The following is a 24,899-nucleotide window of genomic DNA, read 5'->3' as shown; positions in this document are numbered from 1 at the left end:
GATGATGACTATAACACCTTTCAAATGTGGTAGAATTATCAACATTGTGGCTATGATTATACCGAGATCCATAACCACAAGTAGTTTACAGCATCTGGTCCAAATTGGATGCTTAGAGTCCGTGTCAAGATCCTTACCAAAAAATGGTCAAGTCCAAATCCAATCTGAGAATAGAAAGAGGTTGGGTGGAAGAGCCCAAGATGAGACTGTGACCCAGACCGATTAGGTCAGGGAACCAGCAGACCATTTTAACAAGTTGCCCATGTTTCCACAAGTTTGAGAGCCAAACTATTATGCAATGAGACGTGCAAGATACTATTTTGAAAATGCTAAAAAAACATGCTAAACAAATTTCATCATCTAAGTCAAATCCTTTAATGCCTGTCCACACCACAAAGATATCATCAAAAGCAACAATTAAATGCAAGAGGAGAGATCCATTTTTCTTCGTAAGTGTTTTATTGCTGCATTTGACTTCTCTGAGTTACGTCATTTTTTTACCTCTGTTCGTTTGAACTATAAAGTCGGAAAAAAAGCACGGATGCCGCCATGTCTGTCTTTTATAAGACAGCTAACTGTGATGAGTGATGTATGTTTATCTTCTCAGAACAGCAAACTGTATAGTCAGTGTAATAGAGTTAACAAGCGAATACTGTATGCCTGTATGTTTACTGATCGTATGCTAATACTTGAAAATACACCGATCAGCCATAACATTAAAACCACTGACCGGTGACATGAATAACATTGATTATCTTGTTACAGTGGCACCTGTCAAGGTGTGGGATATATTAGGCAGCAAGTGAATAGTCAGTTCTTGAAGTTGATGTGTTGGAAGCAGGACAAATGGACAAGTGTAAGCATCTGAGCGATGTTGACAAGGACCAAACTGTAATGGCTACACTACTGAGTCAGAGCATCTCCAAAACAGCAGGTCTTTTGGGGTATTCCCGGTATGAAGTGGTTAGTACCTACCAAAAGTGGTCCAAGGAAGTACAACCGGTGTAACACTGACCTCAATGAGTCATGGATGTCCAAGACTCCGTGATTAGTGAATGAATAATAATAATAATAATAATAATAATAATAATTATTATTATTATTATTATTATTATTATTATTATTATTATTATTATTATTATTATTATTATTATTATTATTATTATTATTATTATTATTATTATTATTATTATGATAAGCCCAAGACTCATTGATGAGTGGGGTAGTGGTAGCTCAGTGATTGAGACATTGGAATTCTGACCAGAAGGTCATGAGTTCAAATACCAGCACCACCATCCCACTAACATTGCTGGGCCCTTGAGCTACTCACTCATAGAAATGTAAGTCACTCTGGATAAGGGCGTCTGCCAAATGACATAAATGTTAAATGTAAATTACACCTGACATCATTGACAATGCTACTACTACAGAAAATTAATTCTGACCAATCAGATTTGAGAATTCAACAGAATTAGGTCACGTAAATAGCTTGTTTTTGTCATGGCAGATCACTAGTTATTGAATCTAGATCAACAGTTATATGTTGATGTTGCTGCCCAACAACCAGGTCAAAATTAGCACCAGCTCCTTGTGGCTAGAAAAGGATGAGACTGGAAGATTGTGAAAAGTCCAAGTGCAATGGTAAGAAGGTCCAAATCAGGACCAAGCTCATCAAGTCAGTCTGGAGAGTACGAGTGAAACAGTTGCTGCACACCAGTGCCCACTGCGTGAAAACAGACACCACCTGCTGATAACACGTGTCTCTGTACTGAACATGAGAACAAGGTTCAGATTCACAAACAAGTATTACAAATGTACACATGTAAAAAGGCATTCTGTGTGTGTGAGTGTGTGTGTGTATGCGCACACGCGTGTGTGTGTGCGTGGTGCAGCCCATGGAGCAAGGTGGATGAAATAAAGGACGGTGGCTCAGCAGTAAGTGTCCTGAGTGAGGGGTCATTTTAATTCCACCCCGGGACAGACGGATAAAGATGGATTGAGCAAGGGATAAAGTAAAGGAGAGAAGGTGACGATGGTGATTAGCACTGCAGCAGCAGGACCAGAGGTGGGAAGAAAGGAGGTGAGAAATAGAATTTTAATGAAATGTTTTCGTTTTTTCTTTTTCCCCCCTCCAAAACACTTGTGGTTTTCCAGTATTTTCCACAATCCATATAGAGAGAAGTATAAGCATACAGTATATACTGTACACTGCAGCTAACTTAATTAACCACATCTGTTTTTACATCTGAATCAACCACAATTAAAAATATAACACGCGCACACACACACGAAAAGCCCTTCACTGATGACTCGTGACCTCCTCTCGCACCTGTCTCGTCTACACCAAGGTGTTACACCAAGCTTCAATTAGATTTCTCCTGTGGCTGTGATGACACTCATATTCTTGAGAATCAAGAAAAGCATATCTTTTGACATCATTCAAAAGATCATCATCATTTTGGCATCATACTTAACGATGAATGTCCCAGTGACCCAGATCTATAAAATACATTCACTGGCCACAATCTGCACAATGCACAAAATCATGTCGATACAGTTAATGTTTGTGGAAACGTTAACATCAATAGCTGTAGTGGCTCAGTGGAGGACATTGGTGGCTCAAAGGGCAAGGCTCTGGGTTACTGTTTAGAAGGTTGGGGGTTGATCAGAAGCCCCAGCACCACCAAACTGCCATCATTGGGCCCTTGAGTAAGGCCCTAAACCCTATGTGCTACAGGGGTACCGTACCCTGTATGAGCCTGAACTCTGACCCAAGCTTCCTAAAAAGCTTGGATAGGAAAAAACTTTTCTTTTCTTTTTTTTCCCATTTCACAGCAAGTTATATACTGCATCTCAATATGTACAGGAATAGACAGAATTTTTTCCTGATGGCAGATCTTTTTGTGTATGGAGACATGCCAACTTTTTGTGGGGATCGAATGTCCACATTTGAACATTTTGGGAGAATCAGGCCCTCCACAAGAAGAAAAAAAATGCAACTTTTATATAAAATAAGTCAAATAAATGAAAGAAAATAATCAGACAAATTATTAAGGTTTAGGTAGATCTAGTGTTATTTAGTTAAAGTATTATACCAGGTAGTGCACCTTTTGTTTTAGTTCACTTCTGGTTTCAGATCTACAAGGACCAGCCATTCTTATCACTTTTAATTGAATTCATTACTCCCAGGTAATAATACTCTTAACAGTGGCTCTTTTAATATACTATATTTCAAATGATTTATCTTATTTGTTATACAAAATGAACCAATCATGTTGAAAAAAAAAAATCAGTCGTTGCTCTGTGGAACATTTAAAACTGCAGTTTGTAATTTTTAACTTTTCTTAATCAATATTAATCTTTAATTTTCAAAAATACCTTAGTAAGCAATGTGTTTCTTAGTATTACTATGTACTATTTTTTTCAGGTAAGACTTCGGTTTATGTTTTTCCAGCCTGTAAATTATGCTCCGTTCGATTGATGCTTTCTGACCTCTGACTATGACAAACCAAAGGAAATACCCCCTCAACTCGGAATTCCTACTCGATATTCGGGAAGGGAAGTCATGTCAACATGGCTGCTCACAATGTCAACAGTAAATAAAATATTACTTCACTACTTTAAATGAATTTATAGTAATGTTTACTTTACATCTATTGCACTGACGATACAGTTTGCTGTTTTGAGAAAGTAAATACATCAGAATCTCAGGATCACTAATGTTAGCTGGCTAGGTTGAAGCTAACAAAGCACCTCCATGTTGTTTTTCCACATTGTAGCTCAAATGCACCGACCTGAAAAATTCTATCAAATTCAGCATTAACTGCAGTCTAAACAGAGCTGCTTAGCCCCACCCTTTTTTGCTTGGGGGCTTGAGGTTGTTTAGGGGGTTGACAAGGCTTGTCAATATTTTTTATTACAACTGTAATTCACCTGCGGTTGAGGTAAAGATCACTGTGATTCACCTTGAATGCACTGGGATCACTGTTTTGGATGAAAGTTGGAACACTACACTGTGACAGCTGACTTATCAATGTGAAGTGGTGGGGTACAGGGTTTACACTGATCACCAGGAACAAGGCTGAGAAATAAAGTGAAAAAACTAGTCATCTAGAGCTCTCTGTCTGTTCTACAGTGGTGAGAGAGAAAGAAGGGGCGGGGGGGAGCGAGAGTGCTGATCAAAGCTGTTAGTGGTTTTGCACTGGCACGTCCATGCCGAGTAAGCCCCTGCAGAAAAGGTCTTGAGGATGGCAGAGAGCGAAAGCCTCAAAGAGATTATTAGAGGAAAAAGAGAAGATAGTCAGGGAGGAAAGCGACAACCTCTTGTGTTTTCTATCAGTTTGAGGGCTCACTTACCCAGCTGTGCGCATGTGTGTTTAAAGGGAACACAGATGTACTATATATCTTTGTGCTCTCTCTCCAACACCCCCCGTGCGTATACGTTATCCATGGATGACCCCAGCTGCTCGGTTTCCCAGTCTACATGGCTGTGTTTGTGTGACTCATCCTGTGTCATCTTCTCTATCTCTGTTTTTTTTTTATAATTTTTTTTTTATATATAATTGCCCAGGGAGTATGTTGTCATGCACACAGCTAATTTGTGCGTCACCGAGTGCATGTGAGCGAACGTAAGAGTGTTCAAAAATCTCACTCGCATACTACTCGTGTACAGATAAGAAATCGAGCAGAAGTAAATCTGATCCAGTATCTGCTCAAGATATCAGCTTTGCTTTACTGAACAAATAGTGATAATGGTGGTGATATCAAAACCAAATCAAGCTATATGAATGTAGAAAAATGATCATTTAAACTGCATGTATTAATATACATACAACATAAAATGGGCAGTTGCACAATGAAAATGAAATAAAAACATATGTGCTGCTATGGTCATGTACACACTGCTAGTTAGTCTGAATATGTATCTCTGATCAGCTCACTCATGCTAACATTAAAGTTTACTGATTATACAAACATGCTGTCACACTCAATGGACCTCATTATCAACCTTTTAAAAGTTGTGTGTATGTTTTTGCATGAGTGAAACCAACCTAAGAGTTTGCGTCGGTTTTCCGAACGTTTCAGAAATGCTGATTTTCTTCATACTCGCAGGCATATGTTGATCACCTGTAAAGTGCAAAGTGCACTCCTGACACAGCTCATTTGCAAATAGTGACACAAAACTCTATAAACGTTCAAGTGCACAGAGTTTGCATATTCTCGCGATGCTTCAGGGCTTTCCTCCGGTTACTCCGGTTTTCTTCCCAGTCAAAAGGTATGCACTGTAGTCTGAATGGCATTTCCAAATTGTCCGTAGTGTGTGAATGTGTGTGATTGTGCCCTGAAATGGGTTGAGTTCCCTGGGATAGGCTCCAGGCTCCCCGACGACCCTGTGTAGGTTAAGCTGTACAGAAAATGGATGGATGGACAGTTGGGAAAAAAATTTAAAAATTTAAAAATAATAGCATGCTAAGTATTTCATCAGCTGAGGCATTTATTTACAGCTTATGGCTATGCGCATACACACCAGCTTGTCCTACATTTATGTAGCAGCATTCTTATGTTATAATCACGGTGGCTTAGTGGTTAGCACGTTCGCCGCACACCTCCAGGGTTCCGGGTTCGATTCCCGCCGGGACCCTGTGTGTGCGGAGTTTGCATGTTCTCCCCGTGCTGCGGGGGTTTCCTCCGGGTACTCCGGTTTCCTCCCCCAGTCCAAAGGCATGCATGGCGTGTCTAAAGTGTATGAATGGGTGTGTGATTGTGCCCTGCGATCGACTGGCACCTTGTCCAGGGAGTACCCCGCCTTGTGCCCGATGCTTCCTGGGATAGGATCCAGGTTCCCTGTGACCCTGAAGAAGGAGTAAGCGGTAGAAGATGGATGGATGAATATAAAACGTATGGTTTTTTACAATTTTTTTTCGATGATATTCTTAATCCCCGAACAAGTGAACTATCAGGAATATTACGTATTTTTGATAGAGATTATAAAGCACTTCTATAAGACACCCGGAATACAGTTGTCTGCTAAATTCTGTAAACATACTGTACATTACATAATAAATTTAAACTTGCCAGTATATCCTTTAAGTGCAACAATCCCATGCAAATTAGATGAATTAAAGTTGATGGAGGTGAGATTTACATTTGTTAGTCTCCTTGTGCTTTTCTCCTTTAGGATTTTTTGGTAGAGAGCAGAATTGATGTTTCCTTCAAATATTGCAAGTTGTCCAGGCTCTGAAGCAGCAAAGCACCTCACACCATCACACTTCCACCACCATGCTTGACTGTAGGTATGATGTTCTTTTTGTGGAATTCTGTGTTTTTTTGTGCCAGATGTAATGGGACCCCTGTCTTCCAAACAGTTCCACTTTCAACTCATCAGTACACAGAACATTCTCCCAAAAGGTTTGAGGATCATCAAGGTGAGGATCAACAAGCCTTAATGTTCTTCTGGGTTAGCAGTGGTTTTCACCTCACCACTCTTCCATGGTTGCCATTTTTGCGCATGGAGCCAAGAACACTGACCTTTATTGATGCAAGTTAGGCCTGTAGGTCCTTTGCTGTTATCCTTGGCTCGTTTGTGACTTCCTGGATGAGTCATTGCTGTGCTCTTGGAGGAATTTTGGAAGGTCGGCCACTTCTGGGAAAGTTCAGTACTGTGTTGAGTTTTTCCATTTGGAGATAATGGCTCTCACTGTGGTTCTTTGGAGACCCAGAGCCTTTGAAATAGCTTCGTAACCCTTCCCAGACTGATGTATTTCAATCACCTTCTTCCTCATAATTTCTGGAATTTTATTCAATTTGGGCATAGTGTGTTACTTGGTAAGACCTTTTAACCAAATTTATACTGTTGAAAAAGTTCTATTTAAGTGCTGATTTGATTGAACAGGGTTTGCAGTAATCAGGCCTGATTGCATCTAGTCCAGCTGAACCCTATTATGAATGCAGTTTCATAGAATTTGGGAAATTAGTAACTACGGGGGCAAATACATTTTTACACAGGCCCAGTTGGTACTGGATAACTTTTTTTTTTATTCAATAAATAACATTAGCATTTAAAAACAGGGTTTTTTTTGTTTACTCAGGTGGCCTTTGTTTAATCTTAGATTTAGTTTTTTTTCTGAATTTTTGAAACAATTCAGAATGAGATACACAATACACAAAACAGAAGAAACGAGGATCAGAATCAGTAAATACTTTTTCACAGCACTGTATATTTGCTGCTGTTTTTTGTTTTTTTGTTTTTTTTAAAATCAATAAAACCTGGGCAAAAACTAACAACCAAATTACTAAAATAGGGACTAAGACTAAATCTATATCCAAAGCTGACAAAATGTACATGTAGGTTATGTTTCTTGCCTGTATAAGAATCCTAACTAGTTTTCTAACTAGGTGACAGGGTTAATGTTAGGGGCTTAGGGCTCAAACTGAGAGGCATATAAAATAGATATTGTTTTGGATAAAGTGGAGGGGAAAATGCTTTTTCAGCCTGCAGTCAGGGACACCCCCCTGGCCTCTGACAGAATCTGTTTACTAGCTAGGAGTTTATTAGCTATTAACATAGCTAATGTTTAATTAGCTAATGTTTAGCTCTATCCTCCCAGACACCTGTATGATTTCTCAAGTTTGGCATGTTATTGAAAGCGTAAATGTTTTTCAGGGCTCAAACAAAGCAGCATATAAAACAGATAATATTTTGGAGAGTCTAAAGGGGAAAAATGCCTTTTCAGTATGCACTCAGGGACAACCTGCCTCTGTTGATTCACTGAATTCATTCATAAATTCATCCATTTCAGCTGCTGTCAACTGTAATGCAACTGACTGGCAATGTTTGACTGTTAGACTAAAGCATGACCTTGTCCTGAATAAACTGAGATGAAGATATGACCGGCGATTAAGAACTATATAATTAAAGGAAGTTCAGTGGGAAAACATCTAGCAAAGCTAATAGAAGAAAGAATTGTAGTGGGAGGAACACGGCTAGATGTACTGAAGTGAAAGTCTCAAAGGAGAATGTAAAGTAACCCCATTAATCCTACTCTTCCAAGTACAATGTCAACAAATATCAACGAGAAAATGTAGTATGTTCCTACCTACCTCTGGTGATATGCAAGTACATAATAAAGTTCTGGCTGTTGTTGGCTTAAACCGGTTCTAGTGAATACTGTACTTTCAGTGCCTACGCTTCAGTCCTGCTAATGAATTGTTATTCTTCTGTGTGTGTGTGTGTTCCATTATAGATTCAAATGTAAGCATGAATGTGTCACTCTGATTAGCTTAGCTGCAATGAGTACGCCCTCACATCTCATCAGTACATAGACACACAGAAAACGAGGAAAGTAAGTGTGTGTGTGTGTGTGTGTTTGAGTTTTATGTGGTGTCATTACTAATTGTTGTAGGTTCAGCTTTAAGCATGAAAATGCCAGTTTGGTTAGTCAAACCATAAACACGCACGCACGCACACACACACACACACACACACACACACACACACACACACTTCATTTATCACAGATACAGCACGTCTAACATGAGGTGTGAGTGCACTCGTGATACAAAATCACAACAAGCTCCTGCTGCATCCTGTTTTTAAACAGCCAGTCATATTAAATGATCACGCCAGTCATTTTCAACTTAGCAGTCATGCTGTGCATCTGCAATTGTTCAGTTACCAAAGACAATAATTTAGATTCTCTGAATGGAGGCAAACAATAACAACAACAACAAAAGAAAAAGAAAACCTTTTTTCTCAGAACTCATTTACATATGGAAGCTTAGGGGCAGTCAGGGCTGGACTTACTATATGCAGGAGATAATATTTAAATATTTAAGTCCAGTGATCAGAATATTAAAAAAAATATATATATTGCCACTGGCTCGGTCAAAATCAATACTTTGTTTAAATATGTGCTACAAAAAATTACATCTTGGCAAATGAAAATATTTTAATTGTAGTCAAAATGATCTTGTATTCCCTGATGTAAGATTACAATAAACCAAAATTGTTGTTACCAATTTCAAGTTTGAAATAGTCTCATTTTATTGCCAGATAATTTTGCTCATTTTAAGCATTTATATATATAAAACAAAATATAAGCATAAATATCAGCCAAGAGAATATGAGAATGTACTGCTTTATTTAGAAATGAATAAAAATGACTAGAAATATGTATAATAACCTTATATTTGATTTATTGCAATCTTATAATAGGAAATACTAGATACATTGGAGTATCGGATATATTGGAAAATATGTAAGATATTTTCACTTGCCAAGATGTCATTTTTGCAGTGTGTTTATTGGTTTAAGTTTTGACACTTGGAGGGAACACGAGTGCAATCATGTGGGCTTTCAATATCAGCTGGTTAATTGTCATCATTTCAAATAGCAGAAAATATGATAGTGAAGTGCAATATTTTACTGGATTTTGGTGAGGTAGAGTAGAATATTAGGTAGAATTTTCAGAGACTTTGCTATAAATATATCCTAATGATACCACTTTATTTAATAAGCTAAAGGCCTACATTTGTACTATATTTTAGTGTTTTCATTTGGATTACTTTTATTGCGGCTTTTATTCAGTGCTGCCTGACAACAGAAAGAGGTTCGTCTATACCGCTATAGAATATCTGGGATATATATATTTCTGTGTCTTTTACCCAAACGGCACAGCAAACTAAGCCTAAGTTTTTAATGTGACACCAAAAAGGAGAATGAATTGATTTGAAATTAGTAGAACATTTTGTCTGAATTTACTCATCTGTGTCACTTAGTCCTTAATGTTTATCTCTAAATGCGGCAAAAAGGAAGGGTGTAAAAACTGTCACATTGCGAAGCGCCTGATTATGAAATGCAAGCCACTCCAACCAACTACTGCGAACTCAAACAAACTGATTGGATGAACTTTTCAGTTGGAAAGAATTTAAATATAATCACTAGCACGTAATGGATTCTTAAATTTTTTTAATTATTAATAATTGATTTTGATGGGGAAATAGAAACAAATGGGTAAACAGATACAAGTAATGCATGAGCGTGGCTGAGTAGTTGCTTTTATCATACATTGTCTGCTAATACTGTGTTATTATCCCATGATATGATAGTAGCTACAGTTTTTGTGTTGCAGTTGATTTTTGTTGATAACCTTTTAAAACAGACTATATAATGAGGACAAAACTACAACCTTTGTACTCCAACAATAAAGATCTTGAGACAGACCTGACAAAGTCTTACTAAAGTGTTTTTATGCAACATTCCATCACTGGAGAAATGCATTAAAAAGTCATTCCAGTTCCTTACACTTTGCCAAAGGTTTGTGGTATCCATGCACCAAACGACCAACACAGGTTATTAACCAGCATGCACATCATGTTATAGAAAGTAGTCCCATCTCTGAAAAGATGCATTTCAGAGATATACAACACAACTGCCCTTAGACCTCCATTATAAGTGAATTTTAAATCTTATTTATTGAATTTTTTTTCTTAACATAGGGAAATTCTTGGCTTTGGCAATCAAACACTCGCTACAGATACAGTAGATAGAGATTAGGGTTTGTTTGTTTTTTTGTTTGTTAAAGGATAAAGCCAGATAATAATAGAAAAATAAATATCTATATATATGAATAGAAAGAACATGAAGTAGGGAGGGACCAGGGCCTCAAAAAAAAAAAAGACAGATAGTGCTTGGGAAACCAGAATTTCTGCCCAGTAAAGTACAGAAGTAATCTGGAGCACAAAAACAAACTCCAGTGAGAAACAGGAAGTGAGGCAGACTGGCCTCATCACTCAGCTGTTTTAACAGGAAAACATTTGCTCTCAAATAGTCATGAAGTGCAACTCAAAACCCGACACACGGGAACCTCATTAGCATGCGACATAATCGCTTGTTAATTGTTGGCCTGATTCTCCAGATGGTCAGCACAGTCAGACCAACACACACACACACACACACGCACACACACACACGCATACACCAGATACTAAACAGTGCATATATGGTAAGAACAAACAAAAGCGCTTTAATTTTCTTTGTGTACATGTCCTTGTATGTGACTCAAATATATTATAATCATCCAAATTAACTAATTTGAGTGACTAATTTTCTAATTCATATTAAAACACAAAAATTGACTCTTGACCTTCTATTTGTCAGATTGTGAATTTCTACTGTGTCATGACTGTTGGTAGTATATTCGGAAAACTAATTTGGCCCAAATGTTTTAGTAGTTCTTTACTTCTATACTAATATTACAGCTCTTTTAAACCTTTTTTTTTTGTTTTTAGTATTTTATATTTCTACAGCTTCAAGTAGCTTCAAGCTTCAAGCTTATCGGACCCCACCTTTAATCTGACAGTGATGAGGAGGACTTGCATAGTGAACACAGAATCCACGGTCAGTTACCTCACACTGTCACATAGTCTATTTGTTTTAGACTAAGCTAAATTTGGGCGTTACCCACTTGTTTTTAAAACTACCAAGTTTGTTCCCAAGGCCTAAAGCAGAAAGATTTATCCTCCAACAGACTGCTCCCAGGAGACAACCACAGAAACAGTTTTCCCATGGCAAAAAAAAAAAAAAAAAGAGAACATAAGAGGGGGAAAAAAATCAGAACAACATTATTACAGGGTGAGGAAATACCCCACTGGCCTTAAATGAGTTTTATATGCCACAGTCACTGAGAAACTTCTAAATGTCAGGACAAGTGTGTGAGCAGCCTTCCAATTTAACAACCTGCGTGCCAAGATCGCCTCTGACAAACCCATCCACACACACAAACACACATACACACTCCACATAGAGAGTTATTGTAAAGTGTTCATAGTGTGCACCTTACAGACTCAACTGTGTTATTTTGTTAACACACCAAAATGTTGGCAATTACAGGTTTTGGAGACCTGAATGAATCCATAAAGCCACATTTCATAATGAAAAAAAAGGCTATTTAAGAGCAATAATAAAAGACAGCCCACCTCATTATAGCTGTTTATTGCTCTTGCTAGAGTTAACCACTTTCCAAGCATAAAGGGATGAAAGAGTGCTTCCATGACACTTTTTTTCTCTCTGAAAATATGTTTTAAATGCTCTCTGAAATTAATTAGACTCAACTGCAGGAAGAAATATTTCATTAACATTTAAGCCTGAGAACCAGACAGGGGCTGTACGGAAGATGATGCTTAACCTGTTTAGCTCATATGCTCTATGTAACGTTCAGACTCAGGTTTCTTTTCACTGAGAAGTTTACTAATCATTATTAGAAAGTGGGTAAACAGTTTCAGAGTCACACAACAGAAAAGCGTTGTGCCACTAAAGCATGACAAAATCGGCCGTTTTATTATCTGGGTGGGAGGGATGAGATACTCTCTGTCCCCTGTCAATCACAGTGACACTAGCCAATCATGAGCATCTGTGAGCTCATGTATGTGGAAGAGGCCTGTGGCTGGCTTCATGTGTCTCAGGAAGCATGTGTTAACCTTTAACCGCCCCAGCTGGTAGCGGTCGTATGATTGGGGAAACTGGTTGGTGGAATTCGTAAGTGACCAAATAAAAAACAGGAAAAACTTGGCCAATGACCTCATTCTGTCTGAATCCATCGGAGTTACTAAGTCAACTCTTAAGAATCGATAGGCTGCATGATGTGCAAAGTCTATTAACTAGCCAATGCCTTTTTAACCATTTTAATCTAGAGGTGGAAGAAGAAACATGTTGAAGTAATCATTAAACAATATAAAATACTATAAGCAGAGCATTTGGATAATAGACCACATAACTGATCACAAGATTATCCGTTTATGTGGCTGGTCTGTTTTAAGAGTGGATGTGAGAGCTTTGTTTTATCAATGCTTCACAAATTCATACTTTCTGCATTAGCAGCAGCAGTCATTAGTAGAAAAAAGATGGTCTCAAATGTTTTAACTCTATTTGAAAACTTGTATTTAAAGCAGAGGTCTTGAAACATTCAACGCATCCATTATCTGTTTTCCCTAGTGTTGAATTCAGTTTCTGGTAAATCCTCTGAAATCTTTTATAAAAAAAAAAAATATTTTAGTTAAAAAAAAAATTCTTAAATGAGTACAGATGAATACAATCATTACATCATGACTACTGAGGTTTCATTTTGTTTAAGGATGAAGCAATAAAGATGCAAGGATTAATATAAATAAGATTTTTTATATAACACTAAAATCACATGTTGATATATAATGTTGTCTTGCCCAAAGTATAAGTTAGGTAAGTCATTTAACTTAAAAAAAAATAAAATAAATAAATCTAAGTTATGGTCAGAAATTATATGTAATAATCAAGAGTCAAATGTAAATTATTCCACTGTTAACCAAGCCGTCATACTTTTTTCTTGGTTTCCAAATTTATTATTGACCCAATCATCACTAGTGTTTGGTTAAAGGTCACTGAACCTATGCTCACCACTAGTGCCAGTTTAATCACACACACACACTCACACAGTGATGGGGTATCTTGGGCTATGGGAGTGGATTTATTACACCAATGGCACAAACTATTCTCTTTCAAGCATTTTATCTCAACCAAGAACATGCCAAAGAACCTGTCATCGCTAGCATGTCATCCATCCATCCATGGAGTCAGACCACATACATACACAGATGTTGGACTTTACAGCTTCAGAAATGCTTAAAATGATCTTTCTGATGGCTTAGAGCTTTGTATTAGAGCTCATTCTCTGTCAGAGAGACTGCACTCACCTGATGTGTCCCACATGTTCAGCTCAATCCGGTGTTTGTCAATCTCAAAGCTTGCAGTGTAATTTTCGAACACCGTAGGAACATAGCTCTGCAAAGACAAATGAGCAACACAATCTCAGCCAGGCCGAAAATCAAAGTACTTTTCTGTACTTCCTTTCTATTAGCAGGTTTTGTGGAATCATTAAAAAAAATCTTTCATCTATAATAAAGTAAATAGTACACGTGTGTGTGTGTGGCCATGTAACTATGGAAGGACAAAGAATCATTATAATTTCAATCCTACCCCCAAACACTGAAGCAAATGTTCAAATGACTATTTATTTATTTATTTGGTTAATTGGCAGGGACAGTGGACAGACAGCAACTGTGCCATAATTAAATGCCCTCTCCAGGCCCTTGGCAGAAGATAAAAGGCAGAATATTTTGGATTTTGGTCAATTTTAAGTCAGTTTTTTGTCATAACAATATTACTTTCTGGCCCAGTTTAATAACCACCACATATACAAATAGTAGGTCTGAATCGAAACAAAACTATTAATGGCTATAATGAACTGAAATGTTATTACAAAGATGGGTTTTATTTCTGTTCCAGAAGATCGGTCTAATCAAAAATGACACACTTGGCTTGAGTAACAACAGATGCTTTTAAAGATTTTACATTTTATGCACATCACTTGTCTCCAAATAACGTTGTGGCTATGTATTCATTACATAACAGACAGCAACATGTGGTTTAGCACCCTACTGTTTAAGTGAATGAGTGACCTTGTAAAATTCTCCCTGCTTATTAAGGTCACAGGATGCAGGACTATTAGTTATACCAAGAGTAAAAAAAAAGAAAAAAATCTACAGTACGAACAACATTGCCTAGAAACTTACACATTTATTGTAATTGAAATAAATATACTGTAATGACTTCCAAATCCAAGTATGTATATATTATGTATGTATTATATTATCTCTCTCTCTCATATATATATATATATATATATATATATATATATATATATATATATATATATATATATATATATATATATATATATATAGAGAGAGAGAGAGAGAGAGAGAGAGAGAGAGAGAGAGAGAGGTGTAGCGGACGCTCCACATCCAAAAAACGTTTTATTTGAAATTTTTTATTGACATGGTTAAGGATTCTTTAAGGAGACATTTAGTTAGCATTTAGCATAACAGAAGGAATCCCCAGTGTCAGTGGGTTGTAATGGTCATTACAAGAGTCCTCAGGACAGAGGAGTTTTCTAGTTTCTTGGTAACATAGCAAGCTTGCTTTGTTTTGTCTTATTAACTTTAAAAGAGTGGGGAAAAAGAGAGGCTGATGAGAAAGCAACTATTTATAGCTGTTATAACATGAGGAATAACAGGAACTAACTTGTCTTACAGATGTTCCACAACATTAAATGTAACTATAAACTGTTAAAAGTGCAATGTGCCTTTCATTAATAAATTAAAATATATAAGCTCCAGAAAACTGTTGTGGTATTATAGAAATAAAATACTTCAGCATATAATAATAAACTTCACGGTGTTATCACACAACCCCATTGTGCTTTATTCCTCACTTGTTTCATTTCCTGTATCTGTTTGATAACTTTTTTTTATTCCTATTTAAATATTTTATACTCCCTTTTACTGCACTCCTATTCTCCTGTGTAATGATTTACTGTGTTTATTATAATTTTATTACGGTTCTTGTTTTTAATATGTAAAGCTGCCCTGTGCTACATTAAAAGACAAAAGACATTATACAGGTAAATAAACTGAGACGGTAGTAATGCAATTTGAAGGAAAATTACAGGCACAGTACATTTTGTCTGTTTGTAATTTCTCTAATTACAGTGTGCTATCATTACACAGGATTAAAATAAAACTGGCCAGTCATACCACTATCGAAAATGACACTACCAACATTTAATAAGTCATTTTAGTCTGAGATATTTACTCTCCTGTAAATCTTGAACCTCATAATGATGTGAATTTGAAACAGTGATAATTAGCTGAGAAACTTTGGCTACTTTAAGCCCTGGGAAGCCATATTACACTCCAAACACTTAACTCACTATAAGAGTATCACACACACACACATGACTTTTCAAATAACTTTGAGCCTATGTATTTATGTAACAGAGACAGCAATATGCGGTTTAGTAACATTCCATAATGTGCCTCATTTATTAGTCACAAGATGTGACGAACCATGTGAACTCAGACTTGTATTTCAATCGTTCCTTTATTTTTAAAAATCTGATAATGTTTTGTAATCAATTTTGGTATATTAATTTGTATACACACACAAACACACGTCACTGTCACTTATTGCAGTCATAAACTTTTGTCTTTATTGAACATTTGACATTATTTGATATTTCTCAATCACAAAAAGGATAGTTGGATAGTTGATAACTGTCCCATCAGTCCATTTCGATATATAACAAAAAGCAAGTTTACTGAACTTATACAAGAACAGTTAAAGATATACAATACAGTAGGTCTAATTATTGCATGTTATTACTAAAACAGAATTACCAGGACTTGTTTTAATGGACAGATACCAGTACCAAAACTAAACAACATAATCCACAAAACAAAACTGTCATTTTAATCAAACATATTTCATCTCAACCAGGAAATCTGGAACCTGTTGATCCATAACGACCTGCACTTGACATGACATGAGTTACCTGAGACACTCTGGTTACCCTAATACTCTGAGAGCCAACCATTTCACACCTTAAACACAAGCCTCGTCGTTATGTGTGTGTGTGTAGATGGTCAGTGTGTGTTTGACTAAAAGAACTTGCTCTACTCTTGTCAGTTTGATCTAAAAGAGAACCTCGGTTCCTTACCTCGGGATAGCTGTCTTTGGCGAACACGTGCAGCAGGGCTGTTTTGCCGCACTGAGTGTCCCCGACCACCACGATCTTACAGCGACTAATCTGCCCCTGCCCCTCCATCAGCGCACCGGTGACAGCGTCTCCGTCGGTACCGCGCGCGCACAGCCGCAATACCGAACACCATGCGCTGTTCACGGCCAGACTGCGTGGCGGTGCGAGCGTAACCGGGGCAAAAATAAAGTACACAGAGTCCGCTTGTGGAGCTCAGAAGAGAGTCGTGCGTTCTGAGAGACGGAGAGAGGCAGAACTGCGACTCCTTAAACCTCCTCTGACAGTAGATCAGCCTCTTGGTTCCCACGGTGACGCCACGCTCCCTGTAACCTCTTCAGTGTTCAGCCGAGCGCGTGGCTCACGCCTGTTACCTGCTCTGCATAACCACGCCTTCTAAATCTCCGACATCCAATCAGATTCCAAGGCGTGCCTCGCTTTGTTCTCATTCATAACATTTGCGCGATGGGCGTGTCCTAAACGGTGCAGTTTATTCAGGTTGATTTGAACCGCAGCCATTTCACGACACGGAAAAAACCCTAATTAATTTGACCTTTTTTTCAATGTTGTTTTGTAATAATAATAAGTTGTGTTGTATTACTGTGTGGTTTTGTAGGCCTATATAATTTGTCTAGTCATTTTATAGAAGTATGACCATTCTCAACCCTTCAACCAGGGTTCAAAGTAAAAGAAAATTATTCTGATGCAATTTCTTTGCTTTGATAACACTCGACCTGATTCATACAAAAGCAATGGTTTGTTATTGTACTCGAACAATGGGTGATTCAAAAGAAAAGGCTATTTAGGAGTGGTTTAAAACATGAAGGCCTCGCCCTTAACAGCCCAGCCCAGATACTGAACCAAATTAAATTGAACAGAGCATGGGATAGACTTTCTGGCATATGCCTCTATGCAAGAGATTGTTCCAGTTCTTTCTAGTTAGTTTCTTTCTAGATGTATCTATGGACATCTCTTCCACACTGATTGTCAAGATTGTCAGGCCTTTCTCATGTCCAGTTTAGACAGTGTTCCTCTGGTTCATCCACTCTTCATAAGGACACTAACCATGGTTGTTCGTATGTGACAAAAGAAAACCAAGCAGACAATACAAAGAACGCAACCTCATCTGTGACACATGGTGGAATATAATGCCTCACTTACTGACTAAGCTAGTGAAAATGAGACTGAAGATGAAAAACAGCACAATGACTTCAGGCATCACTCGAATGCTTCATCTGTTGATTTACAGAACAATGTCTACTGGGGTTTATACAATGCAACTAGCACAATTCATCTTTATACAATGAACAGACAATTCAGGCTCCAAGGTTTTGTTCAATGTAACAGAAACTGAGAAGGAACAGCTGTGGAAATCAGTTGAACGTGAACAACATCTAAAGGTCATTTATTGACAATCCCCTTACAGAACAATGACAGTGCATGCCCCATCATCATGTTTTTCACAAGTGATTATGTAAGTGTAATATGTGATCACGTGGAAAATATTTCATAGTGCATTCTACCATGTTTTGCCCTGAACACATGCGACATGATGTGAAAAACACAAGTGATCATGTGAAAATAAATTATTCAGGAGAAAAAAGGTCACATGTACTGCATGTGTAAAGTTTACATTTACATTTAACATGAACTTACATTAAATGAACTTGATTTGCCCCAATATGTGGCATCCAATTTTTCTGTCTGTAATCAAACCAAGAGCGAAACCACATCTATTTCATTGTCCCAATATTTCTATAGGTTGTGTTTAGTATTTTAATTAATTTTATAAATATTTGCATCTTTTGTTTTCATTTCACTCAGCATATTCCAATGCCACAGATTCCAGCTGCAGTCCATCTTTATGTAGTGTTCCAAGAAAAAGAACCCAAAAGCTAAGATTTAGATGATATATTTTTATTTATTTATTTGTTATTTGTTGTTGGTTTTCAGCCTTAGAGCTGTAGTAATACACCCATCAGCCATAACATTAAAACTACCTGCCTAATATTGTGTAGGTCCCCCTTGTGCCACCAAAACAGCTCTGACCCATTGAGGCATGGACTCCACAAGACCTCTGAAGGTGTGCTGTGGTATCTGGCACCAAGACGTTAGCAGCAGTTCCTTTAAGTCCTGCAAATTGCGAGGTGGGGCCTCCATGGATCAGACTTGTTTGTCCAGCACATCCCACATATGCTAGAATAGATTGAGATCTGGGGAATTTGGAGGCCAAATCAACACCTTGAACTCTTGGTCATGTTCCTTACACCATTCCTGAACAATTTGGGCACTGTAGCACTGTGCATAATCCTGCAAGAAAGAGGCCACTGCCATTAGGGAATACCGTCGCCATGAAGGGGTGTACTTGGTCTGAAACATTGTTTAGGTGGGTGGTACGTGTCAAAGTAACATCCATATGAATGCCAAGACCCAAGATTTCCCAGCAGAACATTGCCCAGAGCATCACACTGCCTCTGCTGGCTTGCCTTCTTGCCATAGTGCATCCTGGTGCCATCTCTTTCCCAGAGGGAAATGTACTTACAAATTGTTTTTAGGAAAGTCAGTATTTATCCTGGTTGTATGAGTCCCCAATAGTGACGTTAATACTAATAACAGGTTTCAGTGCTAATAATTCAAACTACTAACTATTTATGTTTTATTTTACACTTAATAAGTATGGGTCAAACTGAAATACAGGCATGTTAATAAATATAAGCTGAAATTTATTTAGAAATAAATCAGAAGAAGACATACTGGATGTTATTTAGGAAATGATTCAGCATTAGCATCATATCATGAGTTACTCCAGCATCCAATTCCAGTTTCATATCCCCACCTGCTGCTTTTATATTGCCACTGCAGATGTAAGCAAATAATAATTATTCATTACTGTTTATCTGAGTGGTTAAGTTTATTTGTGTGGCAAGAGAAAATGGAATAGTAGCATAATAATGCATAATTCATGCACACTAGTGATTTTTGTTTTGTTCCCTGCACTGCAATATTAGTGTTTTTCTGCTCAGACAAACCCGTTTTCGCCTCATTTAGGGATTGTTAATGGTCTAATCAGATGATGAATGTGTGTCAGAAAGATTTTAGGGGACATTTCTAAAACGTGCCCTGCGTGTAGCGGAAATTCAGAAGTTGGATTAGAAAACATTGGTCTGTGAAAAAAGAGACGTAATGCATTTCGTAGTTTTGCCAGCAGATGACGACAGAAGCCAGACTTTAATTCACTTCAACTCATGGCAACGTCATCATTATACATTTACAATGGTAATGGCCCATAGGTGGCTGGATATAAACATACTTGTAGTGCAGAAGGATAACATTAGGTCATATAGACATGATTATATGCTTCAAAAGCAGGTAGAGCTCATTATAATCTTAAAATGTGCATGGTTTATGATCATCGTCTTTTTGGCAAGGATTTTTGAACTAGACAATGTTAAAATCAGTACTGTGTCAGGGCAGTCTCTCTCTCTCTCTCTCTCTCTCTCTCTCTCTCTCTCTCTCTCTCTCTCTCTCTCAGTTTAATTAAACTTATTCAGTTTTAAGCAGCCCAGCCACGTCCCATTCCACACTCTTATCTCCCACTTCTTCCATTTCAGCACTTTTATTAGCCAATGTTCGACCCCAACTGCCAAAATCATTTTAGATTTATCTCTCTAATTTCACTTTATAAAATTAATCAATTATAATAATGTACTGTACAGGAGGGCCTGTGATCAATATCCTACTCTGTATAAGAGAATGGGCTTCTTAAAGTAACAGTGCAGAGAAAAAAAATTACATTCATGCAATTTCCCCTTACCCCTTAGTGGTTAGCAGGTTAGTGGTCTCGCACCTTTGGTGTTGTTGTTTTGATTCCTGCTGCTGCCCTGCGTGTGTCGAGTTTGTATGTACAGGCACTCTGGTTTCCTCCCCAATTCCAAAGACATTAGTTGATTGGTTGATTGGCATTTCCAAATTGTCCATAGTGTGTGAATGTGTGTGTGCCCTGCAATGAGTTGGCAGCACGTCCAGAGTGTCCCCCACCTTGTGCCCCAAGTTCCCTGGGATAAGCTCCAGGCTCCACCCTGAGCTTGTGTATTATAAGTGGTATTGAAAATGGGTACCCAAAAGGGTTCTGTGATTTGTCCTCAGGATAAACCTTGACAGTTCTACAGAGAACCCTACAAGTGAAGGTTTTCCTTACAGGAAAGTTTCCAAAGCAAATCTAAGGGTGGCAGAGTGGTGCAGCACGTAGCCTCACAGCTTCAGGGTCTCTGTTTTGATCCTAAGCTTGGGTTACTGTGTGTGTAGAGTTTTACATGTTTTCCCACTGTCCACATGGATTTCTTCCAGCTTTCACCTTCCAAAAACATGCTGGTATGAGTGTGCTAATGTGAGTGTATTGACTGGTGTCTGTTCCCAGTATAGACTACAGATTCAGAACAAGATTTTTTAGTGGATATTCAATCAATCAAGACATATTCATATGAAGAAGCTCCTGGAAATTTTCACTGGAGTGCTGAGGCTAATGTAGCTAATGTGTAAAGCAGGCTTATGTTAGCATCAGTGAAAAAAAAAATGCCTAAAATATATCACTTGGCTCAGTAATACAATTTTAAACAAACACTTATTAAAATATAGAATATAACTCTGTATTTAAAAAGTCAACAAATATACAAATTAAATAAAGTGGTGCAGTGATTCGGCACGTAATGTTGCCACCTCACAGCCCAGTGTCCAAGATGGATTTTTTTTAACAGTGTTATACAGTGTGAGAAACCACATAATTAAATCTGTTTGAGATACTGAAAAACTCATAATTTAATAATTATGATAATAATTAATAATTAATAATTTAATAATTATTATAATTATAGCATAATTTAAGTCGAGTGTTTGATGGTTTAGGGTTGCAGTTTGTACAATGCTAAACTGGAGGCTTGCAGTATTGTGAGGTAAATTACCAGGAAAATGATAGCTCCTACTCCAATAAAACAAAAAACTTCAGATGCTAGACTTGGCTGACTGACGACATCTGCGGGTAATTAAATATTGTGTACCTTAGATCTTGGGATAAACTATTCCTGTAAATGCAGATTTCACAATTCCCTTTAATCAGGACATCACTGCAACTGATCAATCAACGGTCTGCTACTGTGGAGGATTATGGGTAATTTGCCAAGTCAAACTCTGCTACACCATCCAGCGTAAAAGCTTTAATACACATATTCAACATCTTAATGTAGCTAATCACAACCAGTCCAGCTTTGCAGCTAAATGTGACAGCCATTTTAACAGTAATTGAGTCACAGTATAGTGGTGACAGTTTACCAGGCAGATTTACCATCTCCAAGACTCACAGTCTACTGAAAAATTCACTTTCTGGGTTACTGCACTATATCTTATGGTCTTACAGATTTGACTGAATAGCAGAAGCCTAATTAATGTAAGGTTCCAAACCCTGGTCCTGCACATTTTAATGTTTTCCTTGCTATAATACATCAACTTCATCTTAGATGTCCATCTTAGAAAGGGTTGTTAATTAACTGATCAGTTGAATCACGTGCGTTATAACAGGAGGTACTTAAGGAGCAGAGTTGTGGTCTAATGATTAAGAACATCCAACTCAGTCAGCATACACTGACTAGTCACTATTGTTAATATTCCCTATAATATTAATAACAAAAACAACAATTATCCATCCATCCATCCTCAACTGCTTATTCGTCAACGGGTCGCAGGCGCAGCAGTTCCAGCAGGGGACCCCAAACTTCCCTTTCCCGAGCCACATTAACCAGCTCTGACTGGGCTATCCCGAGGCGTTCCCAGGCCAGTGTGAAGATATAATATCTCCACCTGGTCCTGGGTCTTCCCCGAGGTCTCCTTCCAGATGGACATGCCTAGAACACCTCCCTAGGGAGGCACCCAGGGGGCATCCTTACCAGGTGCCCAAACCACCTCAACCACCTGGCTCCTTTCAACGCAAAGGAGCAGCGGCTCTACTCTGAGTTCCTCTCGGATAACCGAACTCCTCACCCTATCTTTAAAGGAGAGGCCAGCCACCCTTCTGAAAAAACCCATTTCATCCGCTTGTACCCGCGATCTAGTTCTTTCGGTCACTACCCAGCCTTCATGACCATAGGTGAGGGTAGGAATGAAGATTGCATGGTAGATCGAGAGCTTTGCCTTCCAGCTCAGCTCTCTTTTCATCACAACGGTGCGGTAAAGCGATTGCAATATTGCTCCCGCTGCTCTGATTCTCCGGCCAATCTCCCGCTCGCATGTCCCCTCACTCGTGAACAAGACCCAGAGGTACTTGAGCTCCTTTACTTGGGTTAAGTACTCATTCCCCACCTGGAGTAGGCACTCCATCGGTTTCCTGCTGAGAACCATGGCCTCAGATTTAGAGGTGCTAATCCTCATCCCAGCCGCTTCACACTCAGCTGCGAACCGAACAAGTGAGTGCTGGAGGTCATGGGCCGATGATGCCATCAGGACAACATCATCTGCAAAAAGCAGCGATGAGATCATCAGGTCACCAAACAGCAACCCCTCCCTGCCATGACTACGCCTCGATATCCTGTCCATGAATATCACAAATAGGTTTGGTGACAAAACGCAGCCCTGGCAGAGACCAACCCCTACCTGGAACGAGTCTGACTTTTTGCTGAGCATCCGGACACAGCTCTCGCTTTGGGAATACAGTGATTGGATAGCCCTAAGAAATGAACCCCTCACCCCATACTCCCTCAGCACCTCCCAGAGTAAACCCCTAGGGACCCGGTCATATGCCTTTTCCAAATCCACAAAACACATGTAGACCAGATGGGCATACTCACAGGCTCCCTCCAAGATCCTTGTGAGAGTAAAGAGCTGGGACGTTGTTCCACGACCAGGACGGAATCTGCATTGTTCCTTTTCAATCTAAGGTTCGACCATTGGCCGAACCCTCCGTTCCAGCACCCTGGAGTAGACTTTACCAGGGAGGCTGAAATGTGTGATACCCCTATAATTGGCGCACACTCTCTGGCCTCCCTTTTTGAACAGGGGAACCACCACCCCAGTCTGTCATGCCTTGGGCACTGTCCCCGACTTCCACGCAATGTTAAAGAGGCGTGTCATCCAAGACATCCCCTCCACACCCAGAGCTTTCAGCATTTCTGGATGGATCTCATCAATCCCTGGGGCTTTGCCACTGTGTAGTTGTTTGACTACCTCAATGACCTCCACCAGGGAAATTGACGATGATCCCCCATCATCCTCCACCTCTGCCTCTACCATAGAGGGCGTGTTAGACGGATTCAGGAGATCCTCAAAGTGTTCCTTCCACCGTGCAATTACTTCCTCAGTTGAGGTCAACAGCGTCCCATCCTTACTGTACACAGCTTGGATGGTTCCCCATTTCCCCCTCCTGAGGTGGTGGATGGTTTTCCAGAAACACCTTAGTGCCGACCGAAAGTCCTTCTCCATGTCCTCTCCGAACTTCTCTCACACCCGCTGCTTTGCCTCTTTCACAGCAGAGGCTGCAGACCTTCTCGCCTGTCGGTACCTTGCAACTGCCTCTGGAGTCCTCCGGGATAACACATCCCGGAAGACCTCCTTCTTCAGTTGGACAGCTTCCCTGACCACCGGTGTCCACCACAATGTTCGAGGATTACCTCCCCTTGAGGCACCTAAGACCTTGAGACCACAGCTCTCCACCACAGCTTCAGCAATGGAGGCTTTGAACATTGCCCACTCAGGTTCAATGCCACAAACCTCCACAGGGGTGCCAGAAAAACTCAGCCAGAGGTGTGAGTTGAAGATCTCGTGGACAGGGGCCTCCTCCAGACGTTCCCAGTTCACTGGCACTACCCATTTGTGCTTTCCAGGTATGTCCAGGATCTTCCTCACCCCTTGACCCAACTCACCACCAGATGGTGATCAGTTGACAGCTCTGCCCCTCTCTTCACCCGAGTGTCCAGAACACACGGCCTCAGATCAGATGATACGGTTACAAAATTGATCATCGACCTTTGGCCTAGGGTGCCCTGGTACCATGTACACTTATGAGCCTCCTTATGTTCGAACATGGTATTCGTTATAGACAATCCATGACTAGCACAGAACTACAACAACAAATGCCCACTTGGGTTTAGATCAGGGAGGCCGTTCCTCCCAATCATGCCTCTCCAGGTATCTCCATCATTTCCCACATGCGCGTTGAAGTCTTCCAGCAGAACTATGGAGTCCCCAACTGGTGCCCCATGCAGGACTCCATGAAGGGTCTCCAAGAAGGCC

At 39.1% G+C, this 24,899-nt stretch overlaps 1 protein-coding gene across 1 annotated transcript in view; it reads right to left on the bottom strand.

The window, feature by feature from the left end:
• rnd2 (Rho family GTPase 2) overlaps positions 1 to 16,991 on the bottom strand; it is a 28,357-nt gene extending 11,366 nt beyond the window's left edge. The window contains exons 1-2 of the mRNA XM_017483540.3: positions 16,590 to 16,991; positions 13,726 to 13,813 (exon numbers count right to left, since the gene is read on the bottom strand). Coding sequence (XP_017339029.1) covers positions 13,726 to 13,813; positions 16,590 to 16,697 — 196 coding nt within the window. The 5' untranslated portion in view covers positions 16,698 to 16,991. The remainder of the gene's footprint in view (positions 1 to 13,725; positions 13,814 to 16,589) is intronic.
• Positions 16,992 to 24,899: the final 7,908 nt, after the last annotated feature.

This window comes from Ictalurus punctatus, chromosome 2 (assembly GCF_001660625.3).
Source record: "Ictalurus punctatus breed USDA103 chromosome 2, Coco_2.0, whole genome shotgun sequence".
NCBI lineage: Eukaryota > Metazoa > Chordata > Actinopteri > Siluriformes > Ictaluridae > Ictalurus > Ictalurus punctatus.
This window is presented reverse-complemented; position numbering and strand designations above follow the sequence as displayed.